The sequence below is a fragment of the Triplophysa dalaica genome, chromosome 10, assembly GCF_015846415.1.
Source record: "Triplophysa dalaica isolate WHDGS20190420 chromosome 10, ASM1584641v1, whole genome shotgun sequence".
Taxonomy (NCBI): Eukaryota; Metazoa; Chordata; class Actinopteri; order Cypriniformes; family Nemacheilidae; genus Triplophysa; species Triplophysa dalaica.
This window is the reverse complement of record NC_079551.1, coordinates 1,103,106-1,130,632: the sequence shown is the minus strand read 5'-3', so window position 1 is coordinate 1,130,632 and position 27,527 is coordinate 1,103,106. Positions and strand designations below refer to the sequence as shown.

Sequence of the window (27,527 nt, the reverse complement as noted above, 5' to 3'; positions counted from 1 at the left end):
ATTTATTTATTTATTCTTAAAGTGAGCATCACTACACAGCACCGATTATGTGAAGTCAACACTCAAGCTTCGGGACACTTCCATAACACAGCTGCGTATCGCTAGGAAGATTAATGTTACAACAAATTATTTTATTTTTTCCGAACAACTTATCAGATATTGAAATGCATTTATTTCTTATTTCATGTGTTATTTGGTAAAAACAAACAACATGTAAAAATAAGTGAGTAGTGTTTCTTTTGAAAAATGAAGCGGTATGACGTCACGCGTGATCACGTGACCGTCTAAAACGACTTCCCTGTAGTGACCAGGAACATATATATATTTATTTTAAGGTATGTTTGTTGGTAAATATGTATATTTATTGTTCATATGCATTAACAAAGACATTGTCCTTGCCACCGCAAACAATTTAATCTTAAAAGAGATCTAGAGAGATCTGTTTATGTATCTCTGTGTTCGATTGCTCTTCCTGCTGTGATCGGTCATCTGTGTTCTAGTATTTGATCTTCACTTCTTGCACATTCTCGCAGATACGATCGCTGAGTCCCAAACCGAATATTGTCATACTATATTGTAGGAAAAAGCAGTAGGCGAAAGAGTATATGTCCAAAACGTCAGTATTCCTTAAACAGTAGGCGAGAAATTTCCGCCTGGTGCACTATTTCTCGCGAGATTTGGACGAAAACAATATAGTATGTCCGATCCTCAGTATTCATAACAGAGTAGGTGAGAAATTCGCAGATGGCTTATTGGTTACGCCCACATTCTGAAGCACCCAGAGACAGATACTTGGGATGCTGCTATATCCCATGAGCCCACGGGACAGGATACGGTCATACAGGAGCATTGAGGAGAACTGCGAGGCAGGTGTTTTCAAACGTGAGTCAACAACGCTTCTCTTGGCATTGCAGTCACAAGTGCTGTAAAGTTAACCTGTAAGATGCGACATATTAAAGTACATTTGTGATTTTACTGCAGAGTTTTAATGTCTAGCTTAAAGGGGCGTTCCACGCACACATGCATATTAAAACATACGCAAGTTAAAGGCGCTTTTCAATGTCTGTGTAACACGTGACCTGTCATTCATTCGATAAGTACACAACATGAAATACTCATCACAGTAATGCAGCTTACGTCTGTTAACATGTGGCACAGAGCATTGTTCACTGCTTGCATAGATACATGTAAGTCATGGTAATAAACATATTTACTTAAGTTATTAAAAACGTATGTATATATTTTATTTGTCTATTAGTACTGTTGATGAATTCAGGAACATTTTGAGTCGAATAAACAGCGACTCAACACATGTGCAGCTGCCTCCACCACATTTAAATGCAGTATTGAGGAGAAATCACAAAGGTCACTTGAGTCTTGTTTGACTGTTACAGGGACACATGAGCACACTCCTAAAAATCACGAAGGTGGTGACGGTGGGCAGTAGAATTTGTTACAACAATAAATTGAAATAATGCTTTGATTTATGTGATGTTTACTTGTATATGTACTAATAATAATACAGTTCATTTAGTTTCTAACATCAAATTTACATATGTTTTATTCATGTTTATTCTGTAAATAAAACGTATTACATTACTTCATCTTCATGCATTATGTCATTGCTTCACTGAAAACGAATGCATTCACATTTTTATAGTCCGTACTAATGCATAGATGGCATATGGCAATACAATGACATTTATTAGCCTATTTTAATACAATATATCATTTTCAGGTGAAAAAAATGAATATGTATTGGTCAGCACTTATCAACAATATTGTGCCGAAGTGGAGGTGCTAAGTTCTAGGGTCACTTTCTTTATAAGCCATAATACCTGCGAATAAAATCAAGAGTGCTCTCCTAAGGCGAGATCATCGAGCACCTGCCCGACATCTTCTTTGTGAAGACATTGAAAACATTTTGCAAATAGATTACTGATGTTAATAATGCACCTGTCCCTGAGAACTTAAATTGTTGTGCTTGTTATTATGTCACATGGTTAATCTCTACAGTAGGTCCCGCCATTAAAAAGAAGAAGATCATGGATATGGTGGACAACGGCTGATCGCATACATACTACACCCATTCACGGAAAACACTTCATACCCATTTTCAATGGGTCAAATAGTAGAGACATGAAGCAGACCTGAAGCACTGACCTATCTGATATGCAAATTAGCGAGTGACCTCATTTAGCTACTCTTCGGGCAGGCTTTAGCTACTTTCCATTGAAAAGTTGGCAACACTGACGTTTACCTTCAATAGTCCAACAGCAGCCTTTGAATTTGTGTGGAAAAGTTGTGTTGAAATGTAGAGAATTTCAAAAAAATTGTTTATTTAAACTTATTTTGCATTACTATATTATTTGAGACTATATCATTCAGTGCAACACCTTTAAGTTTAAGTGGCATGTGTTAACTGTGCAACAACTAAAGGTGTGAAAACGTCAAAATATCACCTACCAGTGGAAGAACTTTCCCATGAATCATCTTCTGACACATTCTGATGCTTATTGTCTTTATAAACTATTATTAAGTTACAAAGAAAAAAGATTTTTACAAACATTACACAAAACTAGAGATCTTATAACACACATACGTTTTCCAGTGAAATCTGTGATCAACTTTGCATTATGTTTGACTGCACTTACATAAATCCTCATTTATCAAAATGTGTTTTATATTAGGCCATTGTAAGATGAACGAACTCATTTAACCAAATATGTCCTCATATCAATAAATAAATGTGAGGCCTCCATCTTATCTGTGTAAAGTCACCTGCAGTTTCTTCTCTTGAACACTAGAGGTCTCTATTACACAGAGTTGTGTTTTATTTATCATCGTCCAGCTGTTTTGTTTTTTAAATATGCCGTTTTACAGCTACATATCACATAATATTATATACCATATTTATTTCTATATTTTTATTTATTGATCTATTTATTTATTGATTTGGCAAACATTTACATGTATTCATTTAGCAGATGCTTTTATCCAAAGTGACTTACAAAGAGTTCAGTGAGCAATAAGTGATATGTCATACAGGAGCAATAATACATTAGGTGCCAATACAAAGTTACTGGTTTCAACAAAAGCTAAACCACAACCTGTTGAGAGAAATAACTGACATCTTCACATAACCGTGAGACTCAGCCCCGTCCATGTGGGTGAACATGGCCTGCATAGGAGCGTGAACCCATCTGAGGGGCAAACCATGAATTCACCACGTGCTCGTGGACATCAATGGGTAGCATAGACAGACAGAACACAGGCTCCTGTGAAGAGAGTTTGAGTTTACTGTATGTGTTATAGTTCATCTTAAGTACTTTAAAAGACGTATTGTGTGTCAAAACATCAAATGATATTTAATTCTTCATGATGTGAGTCCTTCAGTGACAGTGTGTGTCTGTACATTACACAACTGTGTGAGAGAGACCTATAGTGTTCATATGAGGAAACTGCAGGAGACACGAGTTTACTTTCTGTCAGTGCAGTATTAGGCCCTTTATGAATGCACAATAATTCTAATAGAAACTATTTATTTTCTGCCGGTGTGTTTATTAATATTAAAATTCAGTCTCTGTTTAAATAAATTATGTTTTTTGACATGCAACAATTGTTGCAAGAGGACAATGACACATTAGTATAAACTGTAGCCTAAGGACGGTACAAAATCTATCAATTCACATAATAAATTAAGCACATTGATCAATTATCATCATTTGTCCTTAAATATCGTACTTCTCTTCTCATGTGTGGAGGGGCCGGGGGGATTATAGAGGATGAGCAGACGCTGAACTGACGTCTGTGTTCTGACCACAGATGGAGGAGGAGCAACTCTGAACTTTATATTAACTTGTGGTTTTCACAACCTGCATCTCTCCTGCAGACTAATACTCTACAATATATTTATATTGGCACTGAGTATAATAACATGACTAATATTCTACTATTTGATCATTTTTCATGTCATAAATCCATATTTGATCACATGTGTCCTGCTAGCAGACTGTGTGTCAGTGGTGTGGTGGTGAAGAGGAGGAGGACAAACATCTACATCATAAACACACCCACACCAGAAAGAGACGCTTCATCTTTCTGTGTTAAATACTTTCTCTCTGTCCTGTTGATAATAGTTTGATGATAAAAACCTTCACAAATGTGTCAGAAAATGTCTCGTCTGATAGTTCTTCTGTCTTTATTCTTCTGTCATGTGGACGGTGAGTGATGTTTTGTTTTCACACATTCAGTTCTTGCTGTAAACTCTCAGATATATCAGATACTTTCTTATACAAATCAGATTATTTGATCATTTTAACTTTATTTACAAGCGTGGAGTTTAGTTGTGTTTTAATAAACTACTTTACAGTTTTTCTAAAGTCAGTCTTTGTGTTGTTCAGGTGTGTTTGGTGATGAAGTGAAGTCAGTGTCAGTGATGGAGGGACATTCTGTTACTCTACACACTGATGTTGTCAAACACAAAGATGATAAGATAGTGTGGTATTATGGGCCTGAAAACACATTTGTTGCCAGAATCAATGGAAAGAACATTAGCACCATATATTCTGATGATGAGAGACTCAGAGACAGACCGAGGCTGAACTATCACACTGGAGATCTCACCATCACACACATCACATCTCAACACTCTGGACTTTATACACTGAGGATCAGCAGAAACAAGAAACCCTTATACAAGACATTCAATCTTACTGTCATTGGTGAGTATTTCACATTCATGTATTATGTGATGTACTTTAAATTATCATTATTTTGCCAGTTTATATTTTTATTTTTGTAGACAAAACATCACATGTTTATAGATTTTAATTGTAAATCGTTTAAAAAACTATAATACAAACTGTCAGTGCTGAATGTGACACATGTGAGTCTCTCCTGTATAAAGGAAGTGACATCATCAAACAGACTGAAGATCGGGTGAGTGACGTCAGTCACTTGTCTTCAGGTACATCAGCTGTGACTCCATCATTTTTTGATCTGATCTGAGATCTGTAGATGAAGAATTCTGTTCTGTATTTTAGTCTGTGTCACTTAAATGAACATCTTATGATTGTGTTTCTCTTCATTCTTATAGATTCTCCTCCCATGCTCCCATAATTTCAGTTGTTGCTGCTCTAATGTCAGTGTTTGTGTTGTTCAGGTGTGTTTGGTGATGAAGTGAAGTCAGTGTCAGTGATGGAGGGACATTCTGTTACTCTACACACTGATACTCAACTACACAAACATGATGTGATCCAGTGGATGTTTGGTGTTAAGAGTGCAGATGAGATTATAGCGGAAATCAACTAAATTAAATCCATTAATGAGACATTCAAGAAAAATTTAGAGTTGAATCCTCAGACTGGATCTCTCATCATCACAAACATCACAACTCAACACACTGGACTTTATAAACTAGAGATCATCAGAAAACCTTCTGTCCTCACCAGACACTTCAATCTGACTGTATATGACAAATGACTAAATAAATGATTAAAACAGAATGCATTTAACATTCTTAAAGTATAAAACATTTTAAATAAATAAATAATGTTGATGTGAATGTGTGTTAAGACTAGTGGTGGGCCGTTAACGGCGTTAACGCAGTGAAATTATTATCGCGCGTTAAAAAAATCGTCGCCGTTAATCTATTCTCAAAGTTGGGTTGGGAGCTGGGTCTATACTACGCATCTATGATGACTTTCACCTTGATATTTTAGCGCGGATGTATACCATCTTAACTGCACTGTACGGAGCGAGAACGAGATTTTTAAACTCGCGTGATTCGCGTCATTCGCGGAAGCGGAAGCAGAAGCCGCCTCATCATCTCATAACCAGGGCTTCATTCGCGCGATTCGCGCAGCAAGTAGGTCTATTGGCTCTTTGCATTAACATGTAAATCACTCGCGCTTGACACGCCATTCGCGTTTGGTCTGAACACAACATAACGTTACTGTGAAATTACCGCATCAAACGTGACGTGCTAACATGGATGCAGCTATGAAGCCGCCGGGTTTGCTTCAGGGAATATTAATTTTTAAGAAGCTTCCCAATAGGAACATCGACAAGACTAAGGTGGTTTGCACCTTGTGCAATGCGGAATTGGTTTAAAAAAAACACTTTCTCTCAACAGGTAGTGGTCTAGCTTTAGTTAAAATCAGTAACTTTGTATTGAGATCTAATGTATTATGGCTCCTGTATGACATATCGCTTGTTGCTCCCTCACTCTTTGTAAGTCGCTTTGGATAAAAGCGTCTGCTAAATGACTAAATGTAAATGTGCTGTAGGAGCTCTTCCAGTCTCAAGTACCACCTAAACGCAAAGAATCCCTTAGCTAATGCGGAAGTAAACACAAGTTCATTTTCCATCCATCCATTTTCTACCGCTTATCCGAACTACCTCGGGTCACGGGGAGCCTGCGCCTATCTCAGGAGTCACAAATTCATTTTATTGAACATAATTTAATTTTCATCACCAATTATCATAGTAGAACAGCTTTCTCAAGCAGTTTGTGATGCATTTTGGAAACAGGAGATGAGCCCCTGGTCTAATGCGCCACCTGGCTTTAGACACCCGTTCTCAAAGACTTACTTTTAGTCATTATTTGGGTAGCACACATTCTGAATGCCTTCGGCAGAATTCAAATGAGCCATTTTAATCTAGATTAATCTAGATTAATCTTGGAATTAATCTAGATTAATCTAGATTAAAAAAATTAATCTATGCCCACCACTAGTTAAGACAAAATTAAAACAAACATAAACTGGTTTAGGACTTAAAGTTGCAGTCTGTAAATTATTTTGAGCAAAAATGAACCAGAACGGTGTTTAAAACTGTGTCACTGCCCGCGCTGGATTCACCACAGAAAAACCTCCTTATTTGGTGTCTTTCGTCTATGCGTCATCTCGTCACATTCGTGAACAACAGAACGAAGAGGATTGTTTTTGGTTATCTTTACGTAAAATAAAACGTTAGTTTCATGGTTTCTATGATGTAATTATAACGTTTCCCAAACGTTTTGTTTCTAAGAACGTTATGGGAACCAGATTCTAACAACGTTCTATCAACGTAAAGAAAACCTTCCCGGAGAACAAAAAACGAACCTTAGAAAATAACATTCTGGAAACCAAAAACTAACGTTAAGGGAGCGTTCGGGGAACCAAACATTGTTAGCTGGGTTTACTCAGATTTCGGACTCATTGGACATGATGGAAAGGCTTTGTGAATTGTTTAAGTATATAAAGTTGTTTGGTGTAGAATGATATATGACCGGACCTGTCAGCATTTGAGACCCGCGGTCGCATTTAGTGATCTTCTGTCCGGTTGGCATCACAGGAGTTTCTATGAGAAATAAAAAAACGAATCCCGGCAAAAAGGGCAGTCAGATTGGCGCTAGAGATGGCAACAAAGAGGCCATTCTTACAGACAGCCACTTTAAAAGATGTGAAAAATATTTAAAATACAATTGTGTTGCTGTTAATTAATTTCATTCTTTGCATGTTTTTCAGCTGGTCTGTCTGTTCCTGTCATCTCCAGAGTCTCTTCTCAATGTTCTTCATCATCTTCATCATCATCATGTTGTTGTGTGTTGTGTTCAGTGATGAATGTGTCACATGATGTGAGTGTCTCCTGGTACAAAGGAAAGAGTTTATTGTCCAGCATCAGTGTGTCTGATCTCAACATCAGACTCTCTCTACCTCTGGAGGTGGAATATCAGGATACAAACACATACAGATGTGTGGTCAACAATCCCATCACAAACCTCACACAACATCTACACATCACTCAACTCTGTCACATGTCTTCAGGTGAGTCACATGTATGTTTATTTGCTTCTTAATTTTCCCTTTTGTTGTATTTCAGTTAAAGTCTCTTATCTCTTTCTGTCCTTCAGTTGGTGTCCACAGTTGTGGTTTTACTGAAACTGTGATCCGATTGGTCCTCTCTGCTGTAGTGGGTGTGGCTACTGTCGCTGTTCTCATATATGACATCATATGTAAATGAGAATAATAATCACTGATGATGATCACAGATATTATAAATATAAGAATAATCTTTAGATATTTCTTCAACAATATTTTAAACGGTTGTCTTTGTTGTTTCTCTGTTTTCTGTGTTAATAAGTCTAAAGTTATTAAAGCCTCATACAGTGATTTCAGTTGTCCATAAGTTTTGCAATAAAGTTAAAACATGTATAGTGTTTAAGCAAATAAATGTGGTGTTGTAGGAGTCAAAGTGAAAGTGTGGTCAAGTGGTCAAAGTGCTCATCTGATAGTGTTTGTGAGCATGTTGTGTTCTGCTGAAATATTCCTTGTACAATGTTCAGATTTGTGGACAAAATATGAATTTGAAGTTGCAAAGAAATTGTCACAAATGTGTAAACTGGCATTTACAAAATACATCGGCAGATACAAATGCATAGCACATATTTACTTGTTTTCATAGATTCAGATTTGAATTGCAACATCTAATAGGCATCTACAACCTCTCAAATCTGTCACTGCAGTATCAAATCTTACTGCCTTGACTTTTGCTACAACTTTCGCAATAAACTTGATGAAAAACTAACTTGTACACTTAAAAGCTCGAGAGAAAGAGATGCATTTGATGACGTCATGTGGGTGAGCCACATCGCCCTCTAATGGCAGGAAAATCACAAAAATAATAATCATCCATGAGGCTGTCAAAGATCACCAGAAACACTAAAGAAAGTGCATGTGCAATGCCGTCTGTGCTCCAGTCTTTTGTCTGTATTATTGTTGATTGTAGAGTTTGTACTGTATTCGTTGTCCATTTATTAGTCCCCCCTTAACTACCCTGCAAAATCCCCCTTCCCACTGCGATGTACAGAAGCTGCTAAATGTTTTTGATTCCTCATGTTCCTCTATTTTGGATTCTGTGGCCTCTGTCAGAAATATCTCCAACAGGGCTAAATCTCATCCATGGTTTAATGTTACAGCTCAGACGGGATTGTAGAAAGAAAAACGATGGGATGTTTGTGATCAAAATGATATGCTTGAAACAGTTCTGTCAGGTTTTAGAGATAACCATAGCACAGAATCAGCTCTTTTAATGTTTTGAAGGACATTTTCTTATCATGTGACTCTGGTCACTCTATTCTTCTTATGTTTTTGGATTTAACCGCAGCATTTGACACAATCGAAAATGCAATTCTTATCTCACACATTGCTAAAATAGTAGGGATTCAAGGCACGGCTCTAACCTGGTTTAGGTCATTTCTATCAAACAGAAGCTTTTCTGTTCATTTAGGCCAGACTTGCTCCTCCTCCTCCCCGCTGATGTGTGGAGTCCCTCAAGGGTCCATCCTTGCTCCCATGTTATTTGCCCTGTACATGCTACCACTAGGGTCATGACATGCAAACTTATCTGCCTGTGCAGAGAAATAATACAACCGAGTTGTACCCCCTCGTGATTTGTCTGAATGAGGTTAAAACATGGCTCTCAAGTAGCTTTAAAAATTTCAATGAAAGTAAAACCGAGCTTGTCTGGTTTGGGGGACCTTATCTGCTCGAGATGCCTAATTTAGATGAACTATAGACCAGAAGACATTCCCAACTCTTCACAGAATTATATTTTTTATTTTTATATATTTTATATATTTTGAACAGCTTTCCACATTCATTGTTTTCACAAAATGTACATGATACATACATGATCATACATGCTATACATAAGTCAGATTTGGAACATTTCACATTGACATAAATCTTTAAAACTAACTGAAGAAATACATAAGAAATAAGAGATCTAAGGGGGGAGTCAGAAAGCTTCCAAAACTCCCTTATTTTGCGTTTTTTGGGAAAACTGAGGTAATACTGATGTTAAACTGCTTGAGGGGAAGTAATTGATGGAAGAATTTTCATTTTTGGCCAGAGTTACCCTTAAACTGTCGCCTCATATGACCGCTTTCAACAAGTTGGTATGATTTATTAGGGTCTTCATGAAATGTGTGGAACATGTTTTGCTTAAAAACAGTCGACGGCTGTGTAAACAAAACCCTTCTTGCATCGTCAAAAAAAACTGCAGGATGCAGTTCATGCCCAGACCTGATGGCAGAGCTGAGAATGGGAAGCGGTGACCTGAGAAGAGCTAAGAGGATAGAGCTGGTTAAAGGTCGCGACAACTTTGTTTTTCCTAAAACATTTAAAATGCTATTAGATTGTTAATTATAATCTTAAATCCTTCATTTTTACATTTTTATATTTTTAATAAGCCTTGTTGTACAAGCACTGTTGAGCTTGTGCAGAGGCAGCAGCTTTTGCCAGAGGGGAACTGGAATCCCCTGGTTGGGACTGGGTTCCCCTGAGGTTTTTTTTCTCGATGGGAGTTTTGGGTTCCTCACCACCGTTTGCATACTGTTTTGCACTATCTGCCTGGCCGGGGGGCTGCTTTCGAATTCATACTTGTATTCAATGTGTCTCATGTACAGCTGCTTTGTAATAATGAAAATTGTAAAAAGCGCTATATAAATAAAGTTGAGTTGAGAATTGTTCTCACGTTGTTATCACTGTTTACACCAAGCATGTTTCACATGACATCACCTATTTCTGTTAATCCATCCTTTTCTGACCTTCCACAGTTAAACGTCAAGCTCCATATATCAGTATTTAAATGTGGCAAAACCTTTTAAAAGCTTAAAAAGAAATGCACATACATCCATCTTAAAATGCACCTATATGTCACATTTTCATTTACTACACTGGGCTTAGTGTTTAGTGTATCTAAAGGGTAAATATGTGCCTAAATCAATATAATAGTGTATTCTGTGTCCGTCTGTGTCCATCTTTGTAGCTTTCCTGTAGCTCAGTGGTATGAGCATTGCGTTAACATCGCAAGGTTGTGGGTTTGATCCCAGGGGATTGTGAATACCTATGTAAAATGTGTAGGATAAAGCAATGAAAGTCACTTTGAATAAAAGCGTCTGCCAAATGCCTAAATGTAAATGTCTGTGACTAGTACCACCTAGTGTCTTCAAAAGTGTGTTTGTGTTATGCTAAGCAGATGTGAGGTTCATATCTGCTTGGTGCCCATCCTATGAGGCCCATAGCCTTTGTTAAGATCAGAGAAGTACATTAACTTCTATACCTATCTTAAATGTATGCTTTTATACAAGAACAAAATGTAATATATTTAGAAACTTTAAATGTGGTCTTTTATATAAGAAATCTCAGTAAAATAAAGAAAACTCAGTAATATTCTTTAAAATCGACCATATAAACCAAGTGATGATCATTTATTGGCTGCACAAGATGGCGCCGGTGAGCTTTTGTTCATATTCTAATGTGAGTGAGATGTGAGAGGCTGTTGAAGAGAAAACTGCTCCTATCACACATAACATCGCATTCATTACAACTTTGTTTCCCATTTAATGCAGAATATACTGTATATATAGTAAATCAACTCACGGAACATATATATATATATATATACAACATATATGTTTGTTTGTGTTTTCAGTGAGTTGACCATTTTTTTTCATAATCCTCATAAATGGACACATGAAAATTATAAATAAAGTAAGTATTGATGGTCTATAAAGAGTCATCATTAGGCACTTCAGGTTTGTGCATTTGTGCAGGTTTCGTCTCTCAAAATTCCTTTCCTTTTTATGTCACATCCATAATGCTGGAATTGCTCACATCAGTAATATATTATTATAATGCATTTTTAAAAAAGCAACACAAATATTTTTTTCTATGTACAGTATCTCTTAATATATTCTGTTTAATATAAATGTCTGTTTTATAATTTTAGAGTACACAACTTTGATCAACTTCTGTTGTTTTTAAATGTGTTTCAGAAATACATTAACCTTGAAACTTTACTTGAGGAGATCATTTCTTAATCCTCTACGCAGGAAAACCCCTGATCTCCCTTAAACATTGATGTGTTCCCTTCAAAATGAGAATTCTGTCATCATTTACTCACAACCACTCGTCTTTCATGTATAAGTTTCTTTTTTCTGGAGTACACAAAAGATGATATTTTAAAGAATGTTGATAAATGAAAACCATTGGTTCCCATTGACTTGCATTGGATTTGTGTCTGAACTTTTTTTGTATACTAACATTCTTTAAAATGCCTTCTTTTGTATTCTCCAGAAAAAAGAGTCTCACACAGGTTTGAAATAACAAGAAGATGTTGGTGATGGCAGAATTCTAATTTTGAGGTAAATTTTCAGGAATGTTTTGGATCACTCTTGGTCTGGCCTCTCTCCTGGGATCAATTTGTCAAGGGTGTCATAAACAGAAGATAATGTTCTAGACAACAGAGCCCAAAAGATCACTGAGACACTCAAACCCATCCACCACGATAAGGTGGTGATCCATCGGACAGGAAAACAAAACAGGTAAAGAGAAGAATATGATATAGTGTGTAAGGTCCAGCAGGTGGACATTTTACAAAGTCTTAGTAAATTCATCATGTGCTTTTTTCCTGTTCATCTGGAGACATTGACGAGTTTGACTCTTCAGATGAGCTGCTGTAGATGCTGCTCCCTTTATCACTGACCGGATCATATATGGTCTCCAAAACGCTTTCTGAAAAGTGAAATGAAGTCTGTCAATAACAATGATGTTAATATTGTGAAAGATGTTTCTGTGTTCACTGTAAACTGAAGGTAAGACTTGCCTTTATGAGACATTCTTCTGTGTTTGTAGACAGTGATGATGAAGATGAAGATCACACCGATCACAAGAGGAACGACAACTGAAATTATAATGACCCGCATGCGATGAGAATCTACAAGAATGAAGAGAAACACAATCATCAGATGTTCATTTATGTGACACAGACTAAAATACAGAACAGAATTCTTCATCTACAGATCTCAGATCAGATCAAAAAATGATGGAGCCACAGCTGATGTACCTGAAGACTTTGGAGAGGCATCAGTGGTTAGATGTTCAGTCTGTTTGCTGAATGAATTGTTGACGTCATTTTCTTTATACAGGAGAGACTCACATGTGTCACATTCAGCACTGTATTATACTTTTGTTTTATTAAATGATTTACAATTAATATGTATAAATGTGATGTTTTTTCTACAAAAATAAAAAGATAATCAGGCTAAAAAAATATTATTAGTAATGCATGACATAATACATGAATGTGAAATACTCACTGTAGACAGTGAGATTGAAGTTCTTGTATGAGACTTTCATGTCTCTGCTGATCTTCAGTGTATAAAGTCCAGAGTGTTGAGATGTGATGTGTGTGATGATGAGATCTCCTGTCTGACCTTTCAGCTTCACTCTGTCTTTGAATCTCTCATCATCTGAATAACTGTCATTTCCTTTCATTCTTGCAAGAAGTGTGTTTTCAGGTCCATAACTCCACACTATCTCATCATCTGTCTGTTTGACAACATCAGTTTGTAGAGTAACAGAATATCCCTCCATCACTGACACTGACTTCACTTCATTTGCATCAACACTAAACACACCTGAACAACACAAAGACATTTCAAGTTTATGACTAACAAATACTAAAAACAAGCTATTACACAACACTAAATCTTTTACTGTTATGCTCATAACAGTCTTTAACCACTACTGGTATCAAGAGACGTTCCAGCTAAAGACAATGAAGCGACTGTGGACTGTTAAAGCAAATCATTTTATATATTATAGAATAATAAAAATGAAGTTTCACAGAATAATGAACTTTTACAGCCTTGAGTAAATGATTCAAATATTTACATTTTAGGACATCTTTGTCTCAGTTAAAATTGAATACACTGTAAGTGCATATATTTTATAAAACGTTCTGGTCCTTGATTCTGATTCGTTGAGCTAAGTTCTAAGCTGTTATAAAATAGCCCGGTTTATAACTGCTGATGCATTTTACAGCCTAAATATCACTTTATTTAATTTATTTTATGAAACCTTGCTACGCATATTGAATACGCATTTTATTAAAGCAATAAGCCCCTCGAGGCACTGTGTACAGTGCATTTTATAACAGCTGAGGGGATTTAGGGCAGTCGTGGTCTAATGGTCAGAGAGTCGGACTTGTGACCAGGTGGTTGCAGGTTCAATTCTCAGGGCCGGCGGGTGACGATTGAGGTTTTCTCGATCAAGGCATCTTACCCCTACTTGCTCCCCGGGTGCTGCAGTGATATCTGCCCACTGCTCAGGGTGTACGTGTGTTCACCACTTACTCTGCCGTGTGTTCACTACTCTGGATGAGTTTAAAGCAGAGGTCACATTTCTCATATCTGACTAATAGGTCACTTTTAATTAACAACAGCATTGTGCCACAACACTCTTAGTCAGGGGTGTCCACTTTTCAAAATGCCGTTCCTGTCCCCCCCACTTTCAAATTTGATTGTTATGATTTTTATCCGCAGGCCACACTGCTTAAGTACACTGCTTCACAGGCTTATTGCATTTATAGACTTATTTATGGTAAATGTGAAAAATGAAAAAAGCCTTACCTAAATTTACAAATGTAAGTAAAATTGACTTAAAAAACAGCAAAAAATAAGTTTCTTTGTCTGTAAAACTGGGCCTTAAACATATTTCTGAGGCCTTAGACTAGTGTTTGTACTGTGTAAGTCTTTATAATGTAAATCTGTTTTTAAGCTATTTAAAAGTTAAAATTCATCGGAAGGCATATTTATTTTAAAAACATCATTTTGTCATTCATTTCTCTTTTTATTAAATAAAAATTACATACAAATCACAATCAGTTTTCACAAAACAAAACCTTCACAATTTGAAATGCAAATCTATGACGTTTGTAAAGTCACCAAGGACACCACTGGATATTCTGGGCACTCTGTCTGGCTCGGTCACGATCGCATTTAAATCTTACATTTATTGGCTATTAAAATGTTTTTAATGTTGTTTCACACTCAAAATCGTTACATAATCACCTATGTATGTAAGAAAGTATTTTTTTGCAGTGATGAGATGATGTAAATCACCCGGATATCTTTCCCGAAAACACCTGTCTATGAAATAAGTAACCCCATAAATGTTCCACCCTTGTTTGTATTTATACCTGTTCATCTATTGTTCTGTAAGGGCAAGTAAAAGCTTCTAATGTTAACGGGGTTAAACTGGTTTTCTACGTATGAATTTTTGTGCACTTCTGGTAACAGAAAACACATTCGCAGGTCAAGAAAATACGAACATTTGAGACGATTTGTACAAAAGATTCTAATAATTTAAGAAGTGACACTTTGAAATAGACATTAAATCCACAAAAACATTTAATTTGAAAGCAGTGTGATATGTGAGTGAAAGTGAAAGTAAGTATAGTTATAAAAATAAACTCACCACACGCAGACAAAAAGGACAGAGAGAGAAAAACTGAGTAGATGGCCATGTTCAGACTGTCGAGTAAAAACCCTGAAGGTTGACCGCTGAAAATGACTATTTTAATGAGATGTGCTGAAGATGTGTTCAGTATACCAGAGAAGGAACTTCTGCTCAACTCGACAAGACCGATCACACACGGCTGCTGTTTCAGTTCCTGAAGATAAGTGTTGTGTAAAGAGAAAATGAAAAATTGTGGGGATGTGCGCAGGTGTGGCGGATCTGTTTGTTTTGTTGTTGCCCTTGGGCGAGACACATCATGTCCCCAGACAAAAATGATCAGCAGAATGACTTTGCAATGCAAAAACAAAAGCACTACCATGGTTGCATGCAAAGGTTCTAGACGCACACACACACTGCAAAATAAATCTGACATCTTGTATATATATCAGGGGTAGCAGCTTCCCCTACATTCACTAGAGAAGATCTTTTGGAATATCCTTGCTGTGAGGAAATTAAATGAAAAGTAAATGAAACTAAACCAACATTCGTTTGAATCAATCTGAGCTAAATAGTTTTTATAAATTTACATTTCTATTGAATTGGCACAAACCCAGCAAACACAATACGTTCTGACAATGTCGCCAGTTCATCTTCACTATAAACCTGTATTTCGTGTGAATGAAACATTTTAAGTGGTCATCATTGGTTATTCTTTATAATTTTTTCGAAAATCATTGTCATTGCTTAATGTAATTAGTTGTGTGGATTATTGATTATTGGTGGTCTGCTGATATTTGTTACTGACGTCTTTAATCAGTGAGTGCTGAAACAGCGACTTCTTGTTTTCTTTGTTTGTCTAGTCTTTCCTAAAGTTGTTCTATTTTATTCTTCAATCTATATCTTTCTTTTCTTACTTTTTCCTCCCCTCCACATGTTGCCTACAAACACAATCAATAGTCAGTAATTATGAGAAATGGATACGATGGAAAATAGATTGTATCTGGTGTGACATACAGTTGAAAGAAAAAGTATGAGAACCCTTTGGGCTTACTTGGATTTCTTCATAAATTGGTCATAAAATGTGTTCTGATCTTCATCTAAGTCACAACAATAGAGAAACACAGTCTGCTTAAACTAATACCGCACAAACATTATACGTTTTCATGTTTTTATTGAACACAACATGTAAACATTCATAGTGCAGGGTGGAAAAGTATGTGAAACCCTAGACTAATGACTTCTCCAAGAGCTAATTGGAGCCAGGAGTCAGCCAACCTGGGGTCCAATCAATGTGATGAGATTGGATGTGTTGATTAAAGCTGGCCTGTCCAATAAAAAACACACACCAGTTTTGAGTTTGTTGTTGTGAAGAAGCGTTGTCTGATGTGAACCATGCCTCGCACAAAAGAGCTCTCAGAAGACCTACGATCAAGAATTGTTGACTTACATAAAGCTGGAAAGGGCTACAAAAGTATATCTAAAAGCCTTCATGTCCATGTGTCCACGGTAAGACAGATTGTCTACAAATGGAGAAAGTTCAGCACTGTTGCTACACTCCCTAGGCGTGGTCGTTCTGTAAAGATGACTGCAAGAGCACAGCGCAGAATGCTCAATGAGGTGAAGAAGAATCCTAGAGTGTCAGCTAAACACTTACAGAAATCTCTGGCACATGCTAACATTTTTGTTGACAAATCTACAATAAGGAAAACATTAAACAAGAATGGACTTCATGGGAGGACACCACGGAGGAAGCCACTGCTGTCCAAAAAAAACATTGCAGCACGTTTGAAGTTTGCAAAAGAGCACCTGGATGTTCCACAGCACTACTGGCAAAACATTCTGTGGACAGATGAAACCAAAATTGAGTTGTTTGGAAAGAACACACAACGCTATGTGAGGAGAACAAAAGGCACAGCACACCAACATCAAAACCTCATCCCAACTGTGAAATATGGTGGAGGGGGCATCATGGTTTGGGGCTGCTTTGCTGCCTCAGGCCCTGGACGGATTACTGTCATTGTTGGAAAAATGAATTCCAAAGTTTATCAAGACATTTTGCAGGAAAACTTAAGACCATCTGTCCGCCAACTGAAGCTTAACAGAGGATGGACGATGCAACAGGACAACGACCCAAAGCATAGAAGTAAATCAACAACAGAATGGCTTCAACAGAAGAAAATACGCCTTCTGGAGTGGCCCAGTCAGAGTCCTGACCTCAACCCGATTGAGATGCTGTGGCATGACCTCAAGAGAGCGATTCACACCAGACATCCCAAGAATATTGCTGAACTGAAACACTTTTGTAAAGAGGAATGGTCCAAAATTTCTCCTGACCGTTGTGCAGGTCTGATCTGCAACTACAGGAAACGTTTGGTTGAGGTTATTGCTGCCAAAGGAGGGGCAACCAGTTATTAAACCCAAAGGTTCACATACTTTTTCTTTCAACTGTATACCAAGACCCAGAGCAGCAGCAGCAGAACAAACCGATCAGACTGCATTCCGAATACCTGTTTTCTCTTGACAAAACTGTGACATCACTTCTCTTCAGGAACCGAAACACCAGATTTGTGTCGATCGGTCTCGTTGAGTTGAGCTGAAGATTCTCCTCTGTCATACTGAACACATGTTCAGCACATCTCAATAAATAGCCATTTTCATACCAACTAGAGGTCAACCTTCAGGGTTTTTTACTCAAACGTTTGAACATGGTCATCTGCTCAGTTTTTCTCTCTCTTTCCTTTCTGACTGTGGGTAAGTTTATTTTTATAACTATACTTATATTCTCTTTGTGTTCCATCTGGAACATCTGTTATAGTATTATTTTTAGCGGATGGGTTTGTGTAGAAATAGTACATCACAAATAAATTACTTTATAGCTCGGTTTTCACATGGATCAGAAATGTGTATTGAAAATTGCATTCTGATAAACCTGTCCTTTAGGGATTGTATACATTTACATATACATTTGTCAGACGCTTTTATCTAAAGCAACATACATTGCTTTATCCTATACATTTTACATAGGTATTTGCAATCCCCTGGGATCAAACCCAAAACCTTGCGTTGTTTTTACGCAATGCTCTTACCACTGAGCTACAGGAAAGCATACATATACCATCTAAGGCTAAATATAACTCTCAACTGACTGGTTTAGACAGTGATTAACAAAACCAACAAGTCCCCCCAGCTTTCATTGGCTATTGAAATCTTGCTTGCAATAAATCGTTCAGAATAAACTAGACTACACCACTGGTGGAAACGTGTTTATCTTTCATTTCCAGTGACTATATTATAATGTGTTCTCTCGAAAAGTCTTTATTGTAATATGTTTAGATTAGATTAGATTCAACTTTATTGTCATTACATATATACAAGTACAGTGTAACGAAATTTTGTTTAGGTCTAACCAGAAGTGCAATTAGCAAGTGCAGATATACAGTGTGAATAAATACAGAATACAAAATTAGGAAAATACTATACAATGGGCATGTACTATGAGAATGTGACAGTCGGTATGTACTATGAACAATATATACAGAAGGCTATATACTGTGAACATTATGTACAGGTGGTTATGAACAGATAACAATATAGACTATACAATAGTGCAAGTGACTTGAGTGTGCATTCGTTACAGACATTAGGCTATTAAAGTTACAGTGCAGTAGATGAGTTAGTGCAGTTATTGAAGTACAGTCAGTAGATGAGTTAGTGCAGTTATTGAAGTTACAGTGCAGTAGATGCGTTAATGCGGTTATTGAAGTTACAGTGCAGTAGATGAGTTAGTGCAGTTATTGAAGTTACAGTGCAGTAGATGAGTTAGTACAGTTATTGAAGTTACAGTGCAGTAGATGCGTTAATGCGGTTATTGAAGTTACAGTGCAGTAGATGAGTTAATGCAGTTAGTTATGCAATAGATGCAGTAATGCAATAGATGAGTTACAGTACAGTAGAGAAGTTGGTGCAGTTATTGAAGTTACAGTGCAGTAGATGAGGTAATGCAGTTATGAAAGTTACAGTGCAGTAGATGAGGTAATGCAGTTATGAGAGTAGTCCATTAGTGCAAATGAGCATTCAGTGTAATATTCCTGGTGTGCAAGTGAGCAGTATAGAGTGCAAATGATGCTGTGTGTGTAAACAGTCCGATAGAGCAGATACATGAAGTACTGGTGTGTACAGTTCAGTAATGCATGGCAGCCCTGTAGTGCAATGTAAGCAATGTATAGCAGCATACAGTTAAAGTTATGAGAGGTAGTGAAATCAGTGGGGGACAGAGTTCAATAATGAAACAGTTCTGGGAAAAAAGCTGTTTCCTAGTCTGCTGGTTCATGCCCGGAGGCACCTGAAGCGCCTACCGGAAGGCAGGAGAGTAAATAGTCTATGAGCGGGGTGAGAGGAGTCCTTGAGAATGCTGCGAGCTCGACGCAGACAGCGTTTCTTTGGATGTCCTCAATGGAAGAGAGTGTAGTCCCTGTTTTGCGCTGGGCTGTTTTCACCACCCGCTGCAGTGCCTTGCGCTCAGCAACAGAACAGTTCCCGTACCACACTGTGACACAGTTGGTCAGGATGCTCTCTATTGTGCAGCGATAGAAGTTCACCAGGATAGTTGAAGACAGTTGGTTCTTCTTCAGTGTCCTCAGAAAGAAGAGACGCTGGTGAGGCTTCTTGACCAGGCATGAGGTGTTGGTGGTCCAGGACAGGTTTTCCGAAATATGGGTCCCCAGGAACTTAAAACTGGAAACACGTTCGACAGCCGTCCCGTTAATGTGGATGGGGTCGTGTGTGCCTCCTTTCGCCTTCCTGAAGTCCACAATGATCTCCTTTGTCTTGGAGGTGTTAATGTGGCCAGGTGCCGTACTTCCTCCCTGTAAGCAGTCTCATCGTTGTTGCTGATGAGACCAATCACTGTTGTATCGTCTGCGAACTTGATGAAGGAGTTAGATCCATTCACAGGCCTGCAGTCGAGTGTGAAAAGGGAGTAGAGAAAGGGGCTCAGTACGCAGCCCTGTGTACACCAGTGCTGAGGGTGATGGTGGTGGAGCAGATGTGGCCTAACCTAACAAGCTGAGGCCTGTTCGTCAGGAAGTCCATAATCCAGTTGCAGGTTGAATTGTTAATGCCTAGGTTTCCAAGTTTGATGATTAGCTTGGAAGGGATGACGGTATTGAATGCAGAGCTTAAGTCTACAAACAGCATGCGTGCATAAGTGTCCTTATTATCCAGATGTGTGAGCACCGAGTGCAGCGCCATGGACACTGCATCATCTGTGCTCCTATTGCTACGGTAGGCAAATTGGTATGGGTCCAGTGTGGATGGTAAAGAGTCTTTTAGGTGTGACAGGACCAGCCGCTCAAAGCACTTCATAACAATGGGTGTGAGTGCTACAGGGCGGTAGTCGTTCAGGCATGTCGGGCTGGAATTTTTTGGAATGGGCACAATGGACGTGGATTTGAAACATGCTGGAACCACTGCTTGGGCGAGGGACATGTTGAAGATATCCGTGAAGACCCCAGCGAGCTGCTCCGCACATGCCCTGAGTACGCGACCAGGGACGTCATCAGGACCAGCAGCCTTGCGCGCGTTTATCCGGCTTAGTGCAGTGTAAACATCTGTGGAGTTTAGTGTGATGATTGGGTGGTCAATAGAAGGTGTGAGCCTAGTGGCTGGTTCCTTATTGTCTCTCTCAAAGCGTGCATAAAAGTCATTAAGCTCGTTCAGAAAGGCAGCATCTGTGGTTATGGGGATGGAGTGGTTGGGTTTATAGTCACTAATGGCCTGGATGCCCTGCCACATGCGTCGAGGGTCAGAATTGGTAAATGCTCCTCTAGCTTCAACTTGTAGCAGTGCTTGGCCTTTCTGATTCCCCTCTTCAGATTTGCCCTGGAAGTACTATAGGCCTGTGCATCACCTGATCTGAAGGCGGTGTTGCGTGCTTTCAACAGGAGGCGCACTTCCTTGTTCATCCATGGCTTCTGATTCGGGTATATGGTGATCTGCTTTTGATCTGTGACACTATCAATGGTGGTATTGATGTAGTCCAATACAGAGGAGGTGTAGCTGTCTATGTCCGTGTGAGAGCCACTGGTGGCCTGAGAAGCAAACATACTCCAGTCTGTGTGTAGAAACCTTTCCTGGAGTGTAAAGTCTGCCCCCGCAGGCCACACCTTGATGGTCTTCACTGATGGAACAAAGAAAGGTGATCAGATTGACCCAGATGGGGGAGGGGGGTCGCGGTGTAAGCTTCAGCCATGTTTGTATAGACATGATCCAAAGTTTTGTTTCCTCTTGTGTGGCAGGAAACATGCTGTTGAAATTTAGGGAGCACTGTCTTTAAGTTAGAGTGATTAAAATCTCCCGCAACAATAATGTCTAGTGAATATAAACTCTTTTTAGGAATTATGAGGAATTGATTGTTGATTGGTCGATTTTAATTCAATTGAATCAATAAAATCCTTTACATCCGCAAAAAATGTGGAAAAGACATGATTTCAACAAATCAACATCATTTTGAGTGTTTGATTTACTTTCATTAAATTAAATTTTCTTTCAGTTCTTGAAATTGTGATTAATAAAAACACTTATACATTGAGAAAGCCAAATGGAAGAGATGTTTAACACATGTAAACTGGCGGTTGTTTCCTTCTATAATATTAACTGTAATCAAATAATATCTGCTTCAAATAAAGTTATAAACTTATTGTGACCGTTGAAAACTGTGAGGTTTGTAAAAGCACCGTGACAAAGTAAACCACAGACACACTTAGACAGAAACACTCATCATAAAAACCTCAACAATGGTGACAACAATTGATTCAACGCAAATACAGGTGCCATCAGTTGTCTTCTTATGAATGATGTTTGTCATTGAGTCAGTGTTGTTGATACACAGAAGGCCCCTTGTTACCAAACACAAAACTAAATTAAGATACAATTAAGTAATTTGCAAATTAAATGTCAAAATGTCCGTCGAGATTTAATAAACAAAATCGGGTATGAATTAAACAAAGAGTTTTTGAGAGAACCTTTTTGGGACATGTATCACTGGATCCACGCTTTACAGCAAGTCTTAAAGCCCCCGGATAACTCCAAAGTATCTCAGAAGAGCGGGAAATGATCATTGGTAGAGACGCGACCATTCTGTTGTTATGAAGTTAATCTTTAGACGGATTGGACAAAATAACAACATCCTTATATAAATTTACCTACCATAAAGGTAGAATCTTACCCAACACGGGAAAACAACAAACAGATGAACGCATTGGGCGGTTTCGGCTCGTCTAAACTGTGTGTAAGCGGAGTTCATTCAGGAGGAGAGGGACTGTAAGACACAACCAAGAAGTCTAAAAATGAAATTAGCGTTAGCGGCTAATAAGTGGCTATCGGGGACGAGGTTTAACCCACGTTATAATCACAACCCCACCAATCACTGCTACAAGGTAAAAACTTTTGGTTTCTACCACATATATACACTATATATCTACTTTTCTTGGCCGTTAACATCTTTATACAGATAGGATAGGGAGAGTGAGAAATTATGGGTTGAGAGAGAGGGAATTGTAATATGGGAAAGGACCAGGAGCCAGGATTTGAACTCGGGCCGCATGAAGTGCTGCTGCACAACATGTCCACACACAGTCCACTAGACCACTTGGCGCCAATAAAAAAATAGTTTTTTGACAGTTTTACTCGAGTGAGTTTGTGCTGCTGATAAACCCAATAAAACTTTACGTCATCTAATGGCCACTAACAAACATTCACATTTCTCAACTCAATATTTTACTTATAAATACATTTGTTCATTTAGCTATTTTCATTCAAATAGACATCAAATTTTTCCTCTCAATAAGTATAGTCTACACATCAATGTTTATGAGAAGCTTCAACTACAGTGTGTTCAATCTTTAATGCTGAAGTTTAAATATGTGAACACTTTGTTATTGTGGATTATACATTTAAACACAGAATAATAATAAGTGACACAAGATGCAGTAACTATAGAGAGAGGACGGGATTAGGATTTGAGTCATAATTAAATCACTGACTGAAGGCCGTAAAAGATATTCAGTTTAATTCTGTATTTCTTTGGCAGCGTAATTTGATTATTCAGGGAAAAAGGCTTATAAGGTCAAAGTTTTTTTTCATCGCAAATACTTCTGCTGATAGCAGTTAATGGTTAACGTATAGTGCATGAAAGAAGTAGAGCAAAACATATGAAATAAATATTTTTTTAGTCAGTGTTGTTTATAATGCCTTATAATTTACATTTGTCATAAACTTGAAATCTTTTTGTGTTTGTGTTGTTCAGGTGTTTTTGGTGATGAAGTGAAGTCAGTGTCAGTGATGGAGGGACATTCTGTTACTCTACACACTGATGTTGTTAAACAGAGAAATGATGTGATAACGTGGACATATGGGCCTGAAAACACATTTGTTGCCAGAATCAATGGAAATGCCGACAGCATCATGTTCTCTGATGATTGGATGTTCAAAGACAGAGTGAAGCTGAACGATCAGACTGGAGATCTCATCATCACACACATCACATCTCAACACTTTGGACTTTATACATTGAAGATCAGCATAAACTGGAAAGTCTCATATAAGAAATTCAGTGTCACTGTGTATGGTGAGTTTTCCACATTCATATTTTAAAAAACTTTTAAAATAATAGATAATTAAAAACCTTGTGTTTTATTGCTGTTTTGTTGGGGAGAAAACATCACATTTATATGAATAATTGTAAATTGTAAAAATAAACAATATATATATATATATTTATATATAATAAAGAAACACAATAATAATGCTGTATAAATAGTATTGCATAACTATTTAAACAATCTTTTATTTTCTATTTTTTAGCTCGTCTGCCTGTTCCTGCCCTCATCAGAGACTTTTCACAAATCTCTTCATCATCAGAAAGATCTTCATCATTAAAATGTGTTGTGTTGTGTTCAGTGATGAAAGTGTCACATGATGTGAGTGTCTCCTGGTACAAAGGAAAGAGTTTATTGTCCAGCATCAGTGTGTCTGAACACAGTATCATCAGAAGCATCTCTCTTCATCTGGAGTGTCTGGATGATTCTGACGTCTACAGTTGTGTGGTGAGCAATCCCATCTCAACACAGACTCAACATCTCAACACTGATGTCTGTCACAAGTGTTCAGGTAACAGCTGTGATTGTATTATTTATTCAGCTGATGTGTATTCTACTCTTTTAGTCTGTGTCTGAACATTAACATCTGATTATTGTTTCTATTTTTCCTTCTAGATTCTCCTGACATGAGGAGAAACATGTGGATTATTATACTTACAGTTATATTTGCTCTTCTGATCTGTGTGATCATCATCATCAAACACAAAAGGAGTGTTCAAGGCAAGTCTTACATCAGTGTACAGTACACAGAAAATCATGTTTCACAACAGTAACATCACTGTTATTGAGAGACTCATTATAATGTCATTCAACTTTTCTGCAGGTTTTGTGAAGGCAGCGACCAGAGACTTCAGCAGATCATATGAAGATTCAAACTCTTCAAGGCCTGGAAATGATCAGAAACAAAAGCACATACTTGTGTACTAACTAAGACATTGTAAATTGTCCACCTGCTCTGTGGACACACCACACACATCTATACTGACCCTTCACACTTCTCTTTATATTGTTCCTGTCCGATGGATCAGTGTTTAATAATTGTAGCAATTTTTTTGTACTTAATAAAAAATAACATGCTATAACATTTTCTATTTGATCTCTCTTATTTTATTAAAATGATTCATATTCAAGGGGTTCCCGAATTTTTGCATTACATTGTATAGTCAAATTTATTTCAAATGATATATTTGTTAAATGAACATATAATCTACTAAATAGTATTTCATACATTGAATGCTTCACATTTTTTTTTATATTTTAATAGCTGTCATCACGCTCATCTAGAGCTCTTTAAATATTGAAAGTGTGGTAGGCTCACACGTGTGCATGTGGTCAGGATGTCACCACGTCTGCCTCATTTTGAGCCACGACAAATCCTGTTTAGCTCCAACCCCAATCAAACTTTCTAGTAATAGGTGTGTTTAACTTCACAAGCTACTGCACAGACCAATTGCCATATGACATCAAAGCATGTGAGACTGATTTCAGTGCAGATTGCTCTCAATACTTCAGAATTACTTTGCCAGTAATTCGATGTCATGCAAGACATGCAGTCCCTTATAAAGTCAAACACACCTGTTATAGACCTTGTTTAGTTTGTAAAACTTCAGTGTCACGATTCTGCCTCATCATATCATGCCCTTCTATCTTGTGGCAGAATCATGGCAGGATCCCTTGATTAATGTGGAGAGAGGCATTTTGACCCTTTGGGCGTTCCATTTACTCTCTCCAGTCTCGTCTTTGGGCCCGCCCCTCTCGTTTTGTCGTTAGCTTTCCTTTAGAGTTTCATCACCTACACCTGTCCCTTATTAATTGTCCTTTGTTAGTCTCCATATATTATGCCCTTGTGTTTTCTGTTCTGTGCTTTTGGGCTGGCTTCAAAACAGAGCAGGATCTCATTGAGCCCCATGTTAAAAGGGACAACTTTACAGCCCAAAAAAACATGTTTTATTTCTGTACATCTCGTTTATGCAAGGCGATTCAAACCTGGATCACACAGGCGGCCAATCAACGCTATAATGTAGTTGACCAATGAAATCGAGGCAGAAACATTGTGGGGTTTGTTTTTCCCTCAAGGGGCGGTGTTTGCGCTTCACTGATTGGGGGGAAAATCATGCGATGACAGTAGAGCAAAACTATATATGCCGTTAAACATCAAAGAAGAAGTAATGTTTTGTAGAAGTAACGCCCATTGTTGGCATATGCAGAAAGTTGTGTTGAGAGGTGCCGGACTTCCTCACCATCTGAACCTCCGCAGGCAATAAATACAAGACCAAGGTAGGACTGGTCATATTTTCTGTGTGGCTCCTTTTTAGATTGTTTTGGCTTGATCTAAACTTCTCACAGGCCCATGATGCCTTTAGTTTTAAAAACTTTTAGATTTCAACATACCCTACGCTGGCGCTGCACGGTCATTGAATGCTGTAGCGTTAGCAGTGCGTTGTACGTTTATGATGCAGACATGTGATAGTTCAACACAAATTAATCGATTTATTTATTCAATGAGCCATTCAATGAATCATGTGTTGATTCAGAGTTCTGATTCTTGTGTTTTTGAAAGTCTTTTGAATTAGATGACTCATTGAAAAAAGTATAGACTCTTTAGAGTCGTTTGCTCAATGTCGTACTGGTTTGTTTCTTTCACCATAATGTAAATTTAGCGTCAGCCAAGTGACTTGTGCGACCCACCTTTTATCACTTTGCGATCCACAGTTTGAAAACCTCTGCTTTAAAACATATATTTTTTTATTTAATTTAAAAAAGCATTTGCCTAAAGCCTTTCATGCTCTATTTGACAATTGCTTTTATTTGTCGTATGCCAAATGCTTTTCTTTATCCATTTGTCAATCAAGTTAAAAAATGGCATTGGACAGTACTGTAAGGCAGCTGGAAATGTTCTAAGAATTAAGGTTGTTTTTGATGCTAGGATACAAGACAATCAAACCCCATTTGTTGCTAGATTCTGAGGAATGATATCCTGCCCTCCCCTAAGGGGTTGTTGATGCCCAAGAATTGAACCCCCTCTTCTTATCACACCTCTCCCCTTCATCTCTTCAGGGCCTGATCACTAGGAAAATGCTTACGCTTTATTCTGTGTATATCATTTATTGTCATAGTATGAAGTTTTGATGATTCATGTTTGTATTGTTTTAAAGGTCATGGTGCGATGGGTAAAAAGGTCTAGTTTTTTAAAGTCTAACAGATAGTATATTAAAACTGCTTAATTCTAACCCATCACCTGCACTCTTCAAAGAGGTGTGACTTTCTCAGGGAATCCTGTTTATATGTAGATTGTGATCTCCTTTGATGTTCTCTTCACTGAAGAGAAAACAAACAAACCAAGTTTTCTCGCTGACCATTGGCTTTGTTACATCTGGGTATATAAGGTGAATTGGCAAAAGACTCGAAGAAGGCTTCTGTAACCAGAACTTCCCACATTGCAGCTGTGTGTCTTGATTTGGAAGCATCTGTAAACAGAACTTACCACACTGCAAATGTGTGTCTCAATTTTACCAGGTATGATAAACTTTGTAGTTTTATTTTATTCTTATACTAAGTTAATAATCTTTGCTTAGTACAT

At 37.7% G+C, this 27,527-nt stretch overlaps 2 protein-coding genes and 1 long non-coding RNA gene across 5 annotated transcripts; 2 read left to right on the top strand and 1 right to left on the bottom strand.

Moving 5' to 3' along the window:
• Nucleotides 1–334: 334 nt before the first annotated feature.
• LOC130429454 (natural killer cell receptor 2B4-like) lies at nucleotides 335–10,516 on the top strand. Of its 3 annotated transcripts, none has more exons than XM_056758020.1 (5): nucleotides 335–882; nucleotides 4,404–4,724; nucleotides 4,910–4,969; nucleotides 7,512–7,811; nucleotides 7,898–10,516. In XM_056758020.1, exons 1-5 carry the CDS (start codon nucleotides 798–800, stop codon nucleotides 8,005–8,007), a joined length of 876 nt encoding a protein of 291 aa, XP_056613998.1. In that variant the 5' UTR covers nucleotides 335–797; the 3' UTR covers nucleotides 8,008–10,516. The 3 variants fall into 3 exon arrangements, with proteins under 3 accessions (XP_056613998.1, XP_056614000.1, XP_056613999.1); XM_056758021.1 differs by lacking the exon at nucleotides 335–882 and adding an exon at nucleotides 1,952–4,223; XM_056758022.1 differs by lacking the exon at nucleotides 4,910–4,969.
• Nucleotides 10,517–12,654: 2,138 nt separating this feature from the next.
• On the bottom strand, nucleotides 12,655–13,282 carry LOC130429462 (uncharacterized). The gene is made up of 3 exons (XR_008907612.1): nucleotides 13,148–13,282; nucleotides 12,895–12,966; nucleotides 12,655–12,765 (listed from the first exon to the last, which is right to left on the bottom strand). It is a non-coding gene; the product is annotated as an uncharacterized LOC130429462 (long non-coding RNA).
• A 4,582-nt stretch (nucleotides 13,283–17,864) lies between these two features.
• Nucleotides 17,865–24,953, top strand: LOC130429452 (CD48 antigen-like). Its single transcript, XM_056758019.1, has 5 exons — nucleotides 17,865–18,041; nucleotides 23,596–23,916; nucleotides 24,153–24,458; nucleotides 24,563–24,667; nucleotides 24,771–24,953. The coding sequence occupies exons 1-5, from the start codon at nucleotides 17,996–17,998 to the stop codon at nucleotides 24,872–24,874; spliced, it is 882 nt and encodes a 293-aa protein (XP_056613997.1). The 5' UTR covers nucleotides 17,865–17,995; the 3' UTR covers nucleotides 24,875–24,953.
• Nucleotides 24,954–27,527: the final 2,574 nt, after the last annotated feature.